Source organism: Geospiza fortis, unplaced genomic scaffold (genome assembly GCF_000277835.1).
Source record: "Geospiza fortis unplaced genomic scaffold, GeoFor_1.0 scaffold130, whole genome shotgun sequence".
Lineage (NCBI taxonomy): Eukaryota > Metazoa > Chordata > Aves > Passeriformes > Thraupidae > Geospiza > Geospiza fortis.
The window spans coordinates 86762-99027 of record NW_005054300.1 but is presented as its reverse complement, the minus strand read 5'-3'; the positions used below and the strand labels follow the sequence as shown (position 1 = coordinate 99027).

At 42.1% G+C, this 12266-nt stretch overlaps 1 protein-coding gene across 12 annotated transcripts in view; it reads right to left on the bottom strand.

Annotated features, from left to right (window-relative positions):
• The window catches only part of ABLIM1 (actin binding LIM protein 1), a 98921-nt gene that overhangs the window by 71046 nt on the left and 15609 nt on the right, over positions 1–12266 (bottom strand). For all 12 annotated transcript variants that reach the window (XM_031061190.1, XM_031061193.1, XM_031061221.1 and 9 more), the window contains exons 4-5: positions 1353–1479; positions 104–197 (exon numbers count right to left, since the gene is read on the bottom strand). In XM_031061190.1, coding sequence (XP_030917050.1) covers positions 104–197; positions 1353–1479 — 221 coding nt within the window. The remainder of the gene's footprint in view (positions 1–103; positions 198–1352; positions 1480–12266) is intronic.

Genomic DNA, 12266 nt, shown 5'->3' with positions numbered 1-12266 from the left:
CAGCAGGAAGCCTTTCTATGAGAATTTTTGCGTTCTCTGCAGTTAGGTGAGGACATAATGGGTGGCTCAATTCTTCATAAACTCTAATTCACAAAACACCTACCTCTAGGACTTTCCCAGTAATGAACTGGTGACATGCTTCACACTTGACTCCAAAAAGAACTTGGTAGTCCTTTTCACAGTAAGGAGCACCATCTCTGAAAAAGTAAAATTCACAAATTACAAACCACTTCTTACTAAACAGGTTACAGCATGACTTACTCTCTTCATTTGTCTTCAGTTTGGAACTCCTACACACAGACCCAGGTAAGTGGGGAGAGTTCAAGGGAAACACTTTGTAGTACAAGAAACAAAAATAACATTCTCACTAAAGCCTCTTAGAATTATTCCTTAAATTTCCATCCATAGAAGGCATCCAGGACAAACTACTGAAGTAATCCTCCTTCTTTAGAGCAGACTCTCTGCACCTACAGGTGGTGCAGCTCCAGGGAATCAGTGCAGCTGTCTTTGGGGTTGAGAGGCAATCACAGTCTAGCACAAGCAGACAGTTTTTGTTCACTTCAGAAAAAAAAAAAGCCTTTGGTAGGCTGCAAGGCTATAAGCAGATACTTTTAAGTGTAAGGTAATGTAGTATTTTGTGTGAACAAGGAACATACAGTAAAAGTGGAAACACCAGAAATGCCTAGGAGCATTTCTCAGGCACCAGATTGTTCTTGAGAAATTAGAGATGCTACTAATAAATAAAATATACACCCAAATGACAGGTTTGTGAAATGCATATTGTTTCATTGTTTTTTCTCTTTGCTATAGGCTTGAAGGGGGAAAAAGAAACTGTATCTTCATTTCTGCTCTTTTATCTTTTCCCTATTCTCTTCCTCTACACCTTCTTCCACTCAAACCCCTCTTCATTAGTTTCTTATATGGAGATGGGAAATACAATGTCAGGTCAATCACACCATCACATTTACTCTATTATTTAGCAATGGCAAGAAATGGACAAATTCCTACTTTTTTTCCTCAAAATCACATGTTGGAAAGCAAAATGACACAATGCTTTATCTGGTTACTACAGAAAACATGGACATCAATCCACCTAATTCTCTATGGGAATGTAGAATGATACATTTTTCAGATTGGTATTAAATATAGACTGGTGTCATCAAACATGAGCTTTCAGTTGCAGTTTGCAGCTCACTTTCCCAACTCAGCTCTCACTGGGAACAAAGACTTTGGTGTGTATGGAAAGGTGGTCAAAACAGGACTTCTAGATGTGAATTTTGCTGCAAGCTCTTCTCTGCCAGCAGCTAAACTGTGCCGCGAGTTCAGCAGAGAAGCAGACAGAGGTTACTCACTTGCTGATGTATTCCCCAGTCAGGACCTTCCCACAGGCCTTGCACTTAAAGCACCCCAGGTGCCACTGCTTGTCCAGGGCTAGCAGTGCTTGTCCATTTTTGATGTCTCTTCCACAGCCAGCACAATCTGCAAACAAGCAAACAGATGCATTTGTTGTCAGCTCTTTGGTTCATTAACCTTAATGAACTGCCAGGCTGTCACAGCATTTGGTAGCCAAAGGGCTGAACTGCACAGCAGTGCAAAGGCACATCTTCCTTTCCTTAAACCCTCCCCAGGTCCTGCACAAAGACTCAGTCTTTCTCCTTACAGACATTCTCACTAGAAGAGGGAAGTAATTCTGTTTTTCGTGCTGTTCATGATTCAAAGAACACCTGGAAAGCTCTGTACAAACTCCAGATTCTGTCAGGAACAAGCTACCAAAAAGTCCTCACTGCAGAAAGCTCCTGTCTTCTACAGCAACCAGCGTCTGGTTTTGCTTTGGCAAGACCCTGAGAGCTTGCACGGAGCTGAGAGAGCAGGGCCAGGACTGTCCTGTCCCCGTTGGGTGGCAGCAGAGCCCCGCGTGTGGCACAGGGAGCCACAGGGACACCCCTGGCTCCAGGGACAGCCCTGGCACACACCTTGCTCCAGGGCACACACCTTCCTCCAGGAACAGCCTCCAGGGCACGGCTGACAGCCCCGTGACCTGCAGCGAGGATGTGTTGCTGTCCCCCCACAGCTATGGGAAGCTGAAGCTCTCCTGGTCTCTAACTGGCAAAAGGAGTCTGGCTCAGGAGTTCTGGTACTTTCCTGGTGCTCGCTTTTCACTGCAATCAGTCCTGGAGGACCCTGATGGCAGAAAGGGAAGCAGAAGCCAGGAGCACTGTGTCCCAGGGGGTGCCACAATAGCTCATGTTACATCAGAGATCTCTAGCTCAGCCCCAAGCGTCCATTCCTCTCCCTTCACACATAAAATACTCAAAGAGATTTCCTGTTAAGGGGCAGGCCAGCACACTGTAAGATGTGAAGAGACTGATGTGGCAGGCAGCACTGAGCTGCAAGGGTTGTGCTGCTGTGCCCAGCCTCAGGGGACAGAAGGACTGAGGGAGGGGAGGGCCTGGAGCCCAGTGAAGTGGAAAGGGAATGCCCATCAGCTGAGGCACTCATGGAAGCCACAGAGACAGCCTGGAACAAAAGATTTCCCAGATATTACTAACTTGGTGTTCCTTTGGTGAATGCCTGAAACATCAACAAATCCCAAGAAATGGAGACAAGCAGAAGTGAGCAATGTGAGCTGTTAAAGCCCAGGCAGCAGGGATACATCACCCTGGCTCCAACACTCAAGCTGACTGAGCAAGCACAGCCCAAAAACCTTCATCTCCTGATGGGTTTAAGGCCAGGCAACACCATGCCTTGCAAAAGGGCAAGTCCAAGTTTATTATCACAACTGATAATGAGAGCAGTCAGTCCTTCTGACTAAAGGGCATGACTTTGGATAATGGGCCAAGAGAACCCCAAATATGTGCTGCACATTCCTGCTATCCAGAAACCCACCACTGCATGTCCCTCTCCTATCAGCATTGCATTCTTCTTCTTCTCAAATCCCCTAAAAAAGGAGGGGAGGGGGACTAAGCACGGTGGTACCTTGTGACAAAATGGGAGTCACAGACTTTTGACACAACGTGGACTTGAAAAGCAGCCCTGAGATGTCCTCATACCAGGACTTTGCTCTAGAGGACATATGTTACAAGCTGAAATGATGAAATGACAAGGAGTGGCACCATGTAATGCATCCCTCTGCTCTGCCATGACAGCTGAAGGCTCCATGCCAGGCTGGGATGACAGCAAAGGCTGGCACAGGTCACCAAGGGAGGGAGGCTCTGGAATTTCCAGCACAGGCAGAGGAAGGGACAAGCACGTGTCAGAGAGGCTTTGGCACGCTGATCTCGCCTTGCTTTGGGGAGGATACTGCATCACCTCTCGGGGTCCCTTCCAGCCCTCATTTCCTTCAGCTAAATCTGAAACCATGCAACATGGCTTGGGCTGTGAGAGCAAATGGGATCCTGTCCTCAGTCCCAGAGGGTGCTGGACTGCAGTTTGATAACAGCCCCCACTTCTCAGCCCCCAGCACTCCTGCTTCATCCTGGTGTGCCAGCCTCCAGAGCCAACATGGGCCATGGCACCGTGGGATGCACTCCCTGAGATGTTTTCCCTCAAAAAATCTGCTGCATTTTCCATGCTGTTTTCATTTCTGTCTGGGAAACTTTTTTCATGAAACTGAAATTTCTCAGAAATGGAATCAATAAAAAGATTTTAAAAACACTTAATTTCCAAGGCAGTGGGAACAGAGGAACTGCCTTACAGAAAAGGTCCACCTAGTCCAGCACCTTTATGGATGCAAAACCCAGATACCTGGGGGAAGCAGGGATCCATGAAGTACCTCTGCTTAATTGCTTCTTTGTAAGCCAAATCACAGTAAGTCTGAGCACCAGACTTAGTATTGTGCTCATGTTTAATACAGGGGTTGGCAACATCCTTTTATTATTCTATAGCACCAGTGACATCTACACTCCTTCTGGGTTCCTTGAAGTGTTTTGCAAAAGGAAATTAACATCATTTCCATTCTGCTAATACAACTGACACTGAATGTCTAGAAGCAAAGTAAACTAATAGCCCAGTACTGCTGTATTAGACTGAGATGGCTTTTAAATAAATCTGATTTTAATTCTGACAAAACTGTTGGATATATACATGAAAAGCTTGCAATTATCATTATCCCCTAAAATAGAAACTGAATAGGGCTGGGCTGGGCTAAGAAAAGACCATTTGTTCATCCAAATTCTACAAATAAAAGCCATTATGATCTCAGGCCTGCATGAGGCACATTTAAGCCCTTGGCTGAATGTCACCAGGGTATGCAGGCAGGATCTCAGTATCACATTAAGCACAATCTGTATCTGTCCAACCTATAACTAGCACATGCTGCAAATAAAAGGGCTGTGAGGTAAGAACAGTGGTCCACAACCATATGCCAGAGCAGACTGAAAACCTGACAATCCTTCCTGAATTTGTGTACAATGGTTCCCACCATGGTGCTCTCTGGCTTCCTACCTGGCTCTAACAGACTGCACCCCTTGAATCTGAGCTTTCTTGCATTTTCTTTTTGCCACATCACCTGGATTCATCCTCAGTGCCACTCCTTGCACATGACACATTCAGCAGTGCCAAGATAACAGGGAGGAGGAGGAGGCGGACAGCGCAGTGTGCTGGTGAAACTGCAGAGAGAGCAGTACAGCTCCCATGTGCACTTAGATATATGTCATATTTAACATGTCTGGGTACAAAACAAAATGCCAGGACAAAGGAACTGTGCTGTGGAGTCAGCCAGCCCAAAAGCATGGCAAAGTGGGGGGACAGGGCACACCACTATAATGTAATATATGATTTAGACCTTCACTGTGCCACCACCTTTAGCAGCCCCACTAAAAGACACAGGTCAGGCTGAGCTGCTGCCCATGACACCTTCTTGTAAAGATATGAGAAAATGTGTTTCCCTTTTTAGCATCTGCACCACCCCAGACATCCAGGAGTGAAGCATCCCGCACAGCAGGCCATTTGTCACTGTCTAAATTAAGCAGTGGATTTTCTGCCTTTGCCTCCCTCCCCTGCTCTCAGCCAATGGTGCACAGGTGAGCTCAGAGCTGATGCAGCTCTGGGATTAACCCTCAGCATACAGGGTAGGACTTTATTCACTCCCATGTGGATTGCTTTACAAATGTAACAGCAAATATGTCCTTATCCCACATTCTCTGCTCACCCCATATGATTTTTGAAGGAGAAACCATCTCTGTGTGCTTTTGCCCTAATAAAGAGGGATATGCAAAGTCATGTGAATGATTACACCAGCTCTGCTCCATGCAGGGTTAGGTCTGTGAACAAAGCTAATAGCAGTCTGATTTAATTAAGTCACCAAAGAGTTCATTTCAATCCTGATGGCCATCACATATCTAACAGATAAAGCCTGAAGCTGCCACAACCCCCACAGGTCACAGGTATTTTGTACTTTTATTACACTCTCTGTAACTATTTCCCCTCTTTATAAAACACTGATATGTGAGCTTTACAAAGACAGCACCAGCAGGCTTCTGTTCTGAAACAGGAAAAGCAGGGAAGAATTGGGGGGATTTTTGTTATTATTTTAACACTTAAACAATAAGTTTTCATTGGACTTACACAGAAATACATTGTCAAACATAGCTGGACCTAAAGAGGCAGTGATTTGCAAGTGATGAAAGAGGCAAATATGATCACTGGAGTCAAGGTCAAGAAATCTTAAGTATAAATAGCTCTTAGTCACCTTGAGAAACAACTTACATCCCAGTAATTCTTCTGTGGCAATTTGAAGGTTATGCAATTACAATTTCTCATAGAGGTGGGGAGACCACAGTTTTTTTCTCAGTCACCCTTTAACAACAGATCAGGCAACACCTTCTAAAGCCTTGCTTTAAAATTGAAAGGTTTGATGATGTCATGCAGGCTTTTCCAGATCTTCAAGATATTTCTGTCAAAGCTAAAAATACAAACTCACCATGTTCACAGCGTGACAAATGTTTTCAAAGTTTAAAGCACAACCATTTGGTCATTGAGGCTGTGGTAAGTTCTGCAAGTCAGAGAAGGACATACAATATTGGGAATTTTACGTGCAGGATTTCAATCTGAGCATGTAACTCAGGAAATCTGCTGCCAAACCCCTTCTCTTTGCCACTGCAAGGATGGGAAATGTTTGTCAGAACAAATTCACTATTGCCCTTTTGCTGAAGGCAAAACAAACCCACATAAGCAGCCTTGTACTCTTGAAATCTAACAATAAGAGGCTGGGCTCATACAATGGAGGGAAATAAATTTCCCATGGGAAGTGCAGTATAGCTTTGACAGTTTATTATAAATGGCAAGTTGGGAAAAACTGATATTTCCAAAACAACTAGTTAGAGAAAATAAAACTATTTGAGTTGATTAAATAGGAAAAGAAATCCCAATGGCATGAACTGGCATTCTTTGCTTGCAGCACAAGTCCCTGGAAGCATCTGAGTGCCCAACACTGACTTGTCTGTTTAAGAGACACGTTGTTGTACATCTTGGATGTATCATCAGACCAGTCACTCGTGCTGTCCCCCAGGGGCCAGGATGGGGCCCAGTCCTGTTTAATATCTTCATTTATGATCTAAATTGTACTGGGGTAGGTTTATGTTGGACATTAGGAAGAATTTCCTCAGAGAAAGTGATTAGACACTGGAATGGACTGCCTGGGGAGGTGCTGGAGTTGCCACCCCTGGAGCTGATTAAGGAAAGCCGGGATGTGTCACTCAGTGTCACGGTCTGGCTGGCACAGTGGCACTGGGGCAAAAGCTGGACTCAATGATCTCAGAGATCTTTTCCACCCTAAATGATTCTGTGATTACTGCAAATTGCTGTTTCATCACCTGATTTGATTTGAAGTGATTCAGAAGGTTGAATGCTCCTCTCCACCCCCACTTGGGTCTGTATTGATTTAAGTGTTTAAGAGAGAAAGGCAATTCCTCATTTCCACATCTTTCTCCTCCTCATTCCCAAAGGAGACCAAACCAAATGACCTTCTGGCACATCAATCCAGCAAACTGTCCCTGAAAAAATCCTACCACCAAGTTAACCAATCCCAGCTCCCTCTTCAACCCAATCTTTCACACAGGTATCTGAACTGAGAATAAGAGGGTGGATGAAACGGGAGGAGGAAGAAGGAGCAAACATACACAATGAAAGAGTTTTTAATTCTCCTATAAAAGAAAGATTAAGTTTTTGGGTTTGTTCCCATCCCAGCACCCCCAGAGCCCCACCTGTAAAACTACTCTAAAGGATAAACCAGGGCCAGGTACATATAAGCTGAGGTCAGTCTTTCATCCCATCATTTCTTTTACCACATTTCAGCACTCAGAATCCAGAGCCACAATTCCCACTCATGGTACCCCAAGGGAACTGCACCATTATCTCAGAGTTTCATTGTTTAATACCCAGTTCATGGACAGCACATTTTGTCTCTTCATTTGCAGACCATTTTGGATAATTTCCAACTTGGAAAACAACCAATTCCAACAGGGTGCAAACTTCCCAAAAAAAAGGAATGAAACTTACGACAACCTTTAGGAAGGTTTTTATGTCTGTATAACCTATGGCAAACTAAGGTCTAGCTAACAGCTAATTCCCTTTTCACATTCTTTTGAAGTGACCTCTGATTCCTGACTTGCTGCCTGGCAGGCTTTCTGACCATGACAATTCCCAGACACTCCAGGCCCTGGGGATCTCCCCCATAGTTGTGCTCTCCAAGCTAGTGATCCCTGCTCATGCAACACCCATTTACTGAGGAATTCCTTGCTCCTCCCCCAGAACTTCCTTAGGAATTAGCTCTGGAGTAGCACTCCTCCAGTACAACCCAAGGACATGGATGTGTTTGATTGCCAAGTTCAAGATGGGGTTACACACAGGCCAATAAGAACTGACACATATTTAGTACTGTCCAATTTACTGCAACACAAAAGCATCCAAAAGAAATGGGGAAACTGGATTGCAAACACCTTCCTGAAGAACAGGTGTTTTTTTTTTGAAATGAATTTTCTGACAGAAAACCCATAAATCAGAAACTTCCTGCCCTGCCACAACTGTATTTTAAATATACCTCCTGCTCTATCTCTATCACCTGGGAGTCACGTTTCTAACAAAGCTTCTATACCTCCAGAGAAGGACTGAACACAATTTATCAAGCAGCATTAAAATACCAGTCCTTATAAACTACAAAATAGCTCTGCAAATGGAGGCTACTTGAGTAATTCACCCATTTTTCTGAGTGAGGACATAAAGTGAAATAAAATTAATCCTAGAAAGTAATTCAAATTATGAAAATTCTTCAAAAACTGCAAGCATTCTTCAAAAGAATAAATCATCTTGAAACAATCATACAAATTGGCCAGTGTCATTAAAAGAATTGCATATTCTTAGGCACAATCTAATGGCTTTTGCCAGAAAGGAACTCTGCTTGGGTTTGCATAATTTCTTGAACTTTTATCATGTCATGAACGTTGATTTGCTTCTTTTATTCTTAAAAGGGGGGATGAGGTAAAATTTTAGACCCACTGTATGCTGTATTAAGTCATAAATGAAGCTGCCCTGCAAGGTTATTACAATCAAATTCAGACTAAAGAAATGGAGAATTAAATAGTGACATTTAAAAAATAAAGGATTTCATTTAAATTTTAAAGTTTTTTAAAACTCAGAGTTAGAAGTGGGATCTGGAAACACAGGGAATAAACCTGCTTCCCTTTTCCTGTTTAAAATTGGGGTCTATAAAATGTCACACTTTCAAAATTTTTAAGGTCATGGAGATCCAAAGTAAATAGTTTCATAAGCTACAGACTCTTGAAAAATATAAATTCCAAAACTGAAATATATTTTAATTCATTTACGTTATTCATGTATCTAGCAAATTTCTGAAAGTAAAAAATATCCGCAGATACTTTATGCATTCTAAATAAAATTTCAACTTTCATTCAAATAGAGTTTGACAACTCATTAGCAAAAATAGTTGTTAGGGAAAAATATAGATGTTAAATAATATGATGACTTTATGCAGAGCTATATTAGGTTAAGTAGATGTGTACAGATATGAAGTACCCTCATGTTTATCAATTAGTATTTTATAATTAAAAATCTAAATGTAATCCAAGGTTACAATCAGCCAGTCTAATCAAGGTTTCCTGGGTTATTGAACAAACCATGATCAAAATCAATGATTTAAATCAGTGTTTGAAATCAATCAACAGTGATGTCCATAGTATGCTTTTATTCTATGGTAAACAGGAAAAAAAAAAAAGAGATATGGGACAATGTGTGCCCCTTCTGTCAGGTTCCCCAAACCCTCAACTGAATCTCCAGTAGCTAAACACAGGCTTGAATGCCACAGAGATATGGGAGTGCTTCTGCTGATGCAAACAGACAAGCCAAGAATTAAATGAAAAAAATTTTTGTGTTACAGCACATTAAAAATATTAAATGTTTAAGGCTCAAAAATTTAAAAAATTAAAATTTAAAAATGCATGCTCACAACCAAAACTGTTGAGCCGCTCTTAGTTCCCCAGGGAAATCACTGAAGTTGTGGATATTGTGGGTGAATATTCCTTACAGTGAGCTCAGTGTCTGACACAAAGCCCATGTCCACCTGTGCCAAGTACCCGTGTAGCTTTGACACAGTGTGAAACTGGAGAATATTTCCTAAGAATAAGCTCAAAATCATGTGCTGGATGTTGCTCAACACCTTTTAAAATCACTGCAGATATCTTGCTTAGCAACAGTCAGCCAACTTTCCCCTGCACTTTTAAATTCTCTATGGAATTGAAGTTTTCAGAGAGCTCCAGGAAAAAATTATAAAGAACAAAATAATGAAAAATTAGTCAAATGTGGCTGAACAGTTACAAATCCAAGCTGCGGACCTTTCCAAAGAACTATGATTAAAAGGAATTTTGCATCCATTTTAGCTAATTTCTAATGGAGAAGTTTGTGATGCTTATACATCAGCTCTCTTGAATACTGGCAGCACTTATATTTTTATCTAATGAAAGGACAGTTATCTCCTGACTATAGGACTGCATTAAGAATTAAAGAGCCTTTAAAGGAGGGCTGCAAAGTAAATTTGCTTCTCCATTTTGATGCTCTGTTGTTTCAAATACAAGTTCATTTTCCTGCCACTTTATGAGCAGTGAGGCAAAAGATGACTCCTATTTTTTCCTTCCCATCTCCTCTTCCTCCAGCAGGTAGGATATGTTGGCTCTGCTTTACTTCAGTATTTCCAGAAGCTTGTAGGAAGTTTCATTTATTTACTGGGAACTTTACTGCCTGCATCTTTTTCAAAGAGATAAGGCTACGGAATAATTAGCAAAGACACCTTTTCCCCACAAGTCCATTAAGCATTATTATTTATATCACAATAGAGCAAAGATCCCCACTTGTGAGGCCAAATCCAACCCTGTAAGACTCTGTACTGATAGGCATGAAAGCATTTGTCCCAAAGAGCTGACATTCTTTGAGCCAGAACATAATGTGCAGAGCAGACAAGGACAAAGACACAAAACACGATGTGAAATCTCCACGTGGACGCCGGCTGCTCGGGGAGCAGCTGCACCAGGATTATTCATGGAACACTCAGTTTGGAAACTCTGGTCCACCTCTTGGCTGCACTGTAATGCTCCTCACTCACAGGAGAGACTCTTACAAAGAAAGGGAAGTTGAAATATTTTCCCTCTGCTCCTTTCCAGACTGTATCACTGTGGTGGTGTTTGAGGGTCCCCAGGACGAGGGAAGAGATGAGAATCTTGACTCCCTGTTTCAGAAGGCTGATATGATATGATATTATATTTTATGAAAATTATATACTAAAACTACACTAAAGAAAGAGAAAGGAGACATCAGAAAGCTAGAAAGGAATGAATAATAAAATCTTGTGACTGACCATAGAGTCCGACACTGCTGGACCTGTGATTGGTCATCAAGTAAAAATAATCCACATGAGACCAATCAAAGATGCACCTGTTGGTAAGCAACCTCCAAACCACATTCCACAGCCATCAGATAGTTATTGTTTACATTTCTTTTCTGAGGCTTCTCAGGAGAAAAATCCTATAGAAAGGATTTTCATAAAAAATGTCAGTGACATATCACCACTGGCATTTATAGGACATGAGTTTCTATTTCACTGAAAAGAAAAAATGGTGAAAGTCTTTGTCACTATTTTGAAGGATGAATTTTTCAAAATGAAAACTCCTGTTAGGTGATTGGAATGCTTCATTTTCTTTTGGATAGGGAGGTTTGTCCCAGAAAAAACGCTTTTCACTTGAAGTACAATTTCTTAGTTAGTTCATGTACATCACTAAAATGATCCAACCTTCCAGCAAAAAGATAATCAGATATAACTAAAACTTCCAGACCAGCACCCAGATAATGAACCAACAGAGAAAGGGCTCAACCTCAGGTAGAAAATGACACAACATTCTTATTGATTTTTGTGGGAATAGTGAATTTCCCAAGGAAAAAAGACCTCAGCTTTAGGAAGAGGGACTAAACTAACATTCAAAGACCTGTGTAGTCTCTTCTGGATTCCAAAGATGATGCCTGGGCCAGAAGAGTGCTGGCTCCAGCTCCACAGCCTGCTGGCACCACCCCCTGTGCCTGTCCCCAGTGAGGGGATCTCTGTACAGCTGCTCTGCTCGCAGCTGGACTTCTCACAACACCTCACGTGCATCCTGGAAAAAATGCAAGCCAGCGTGGTACTTTTTAAAAATTAAGGTCTGACTAACATGGACACTTCTATTTTCAAAGTCTGCATCAGTTCATTTACCAGCTGCCTTGGGGAGAATTCACTGATAAAGGCCCTAAAGGAAGGCATTTTATGCAACTGCACAGTTGCAGTTTTGCCCAAAATTTAGAAAGAACAGGTGCCTGCACAACTGATTTTCTGGAGAGACAATGTGGACCTTAAACACAGTGTGTTACCATGCAGCCAGAACACAACAGAGAGCAGAAAGAACTAAAGACAGTACAAATCAGGCAATCATGATACTGAATACAGAACCTGGCACTGCTAAAACATAAATAGCAATTACTGGGATATATTATTGCATTACTCCTTTATTGGGCCCCAAAGAAAAAAATTTCATGTCTTTGACAGATCTTGAAAGCCCTGAACTATCCAAGGCATCAACACCTCACTTCTAGTCAGTGTTATCTACTTGTCCCCTGTTTCTGTGCTGCTCTACATCTGTCCCAGTCACTTTGCTTTAGAGTTCACATGCCATTTATCACGCTGTCATATGAAATAAAACAACAACAAAAGCATACACCACTCATTTCATTTGTCT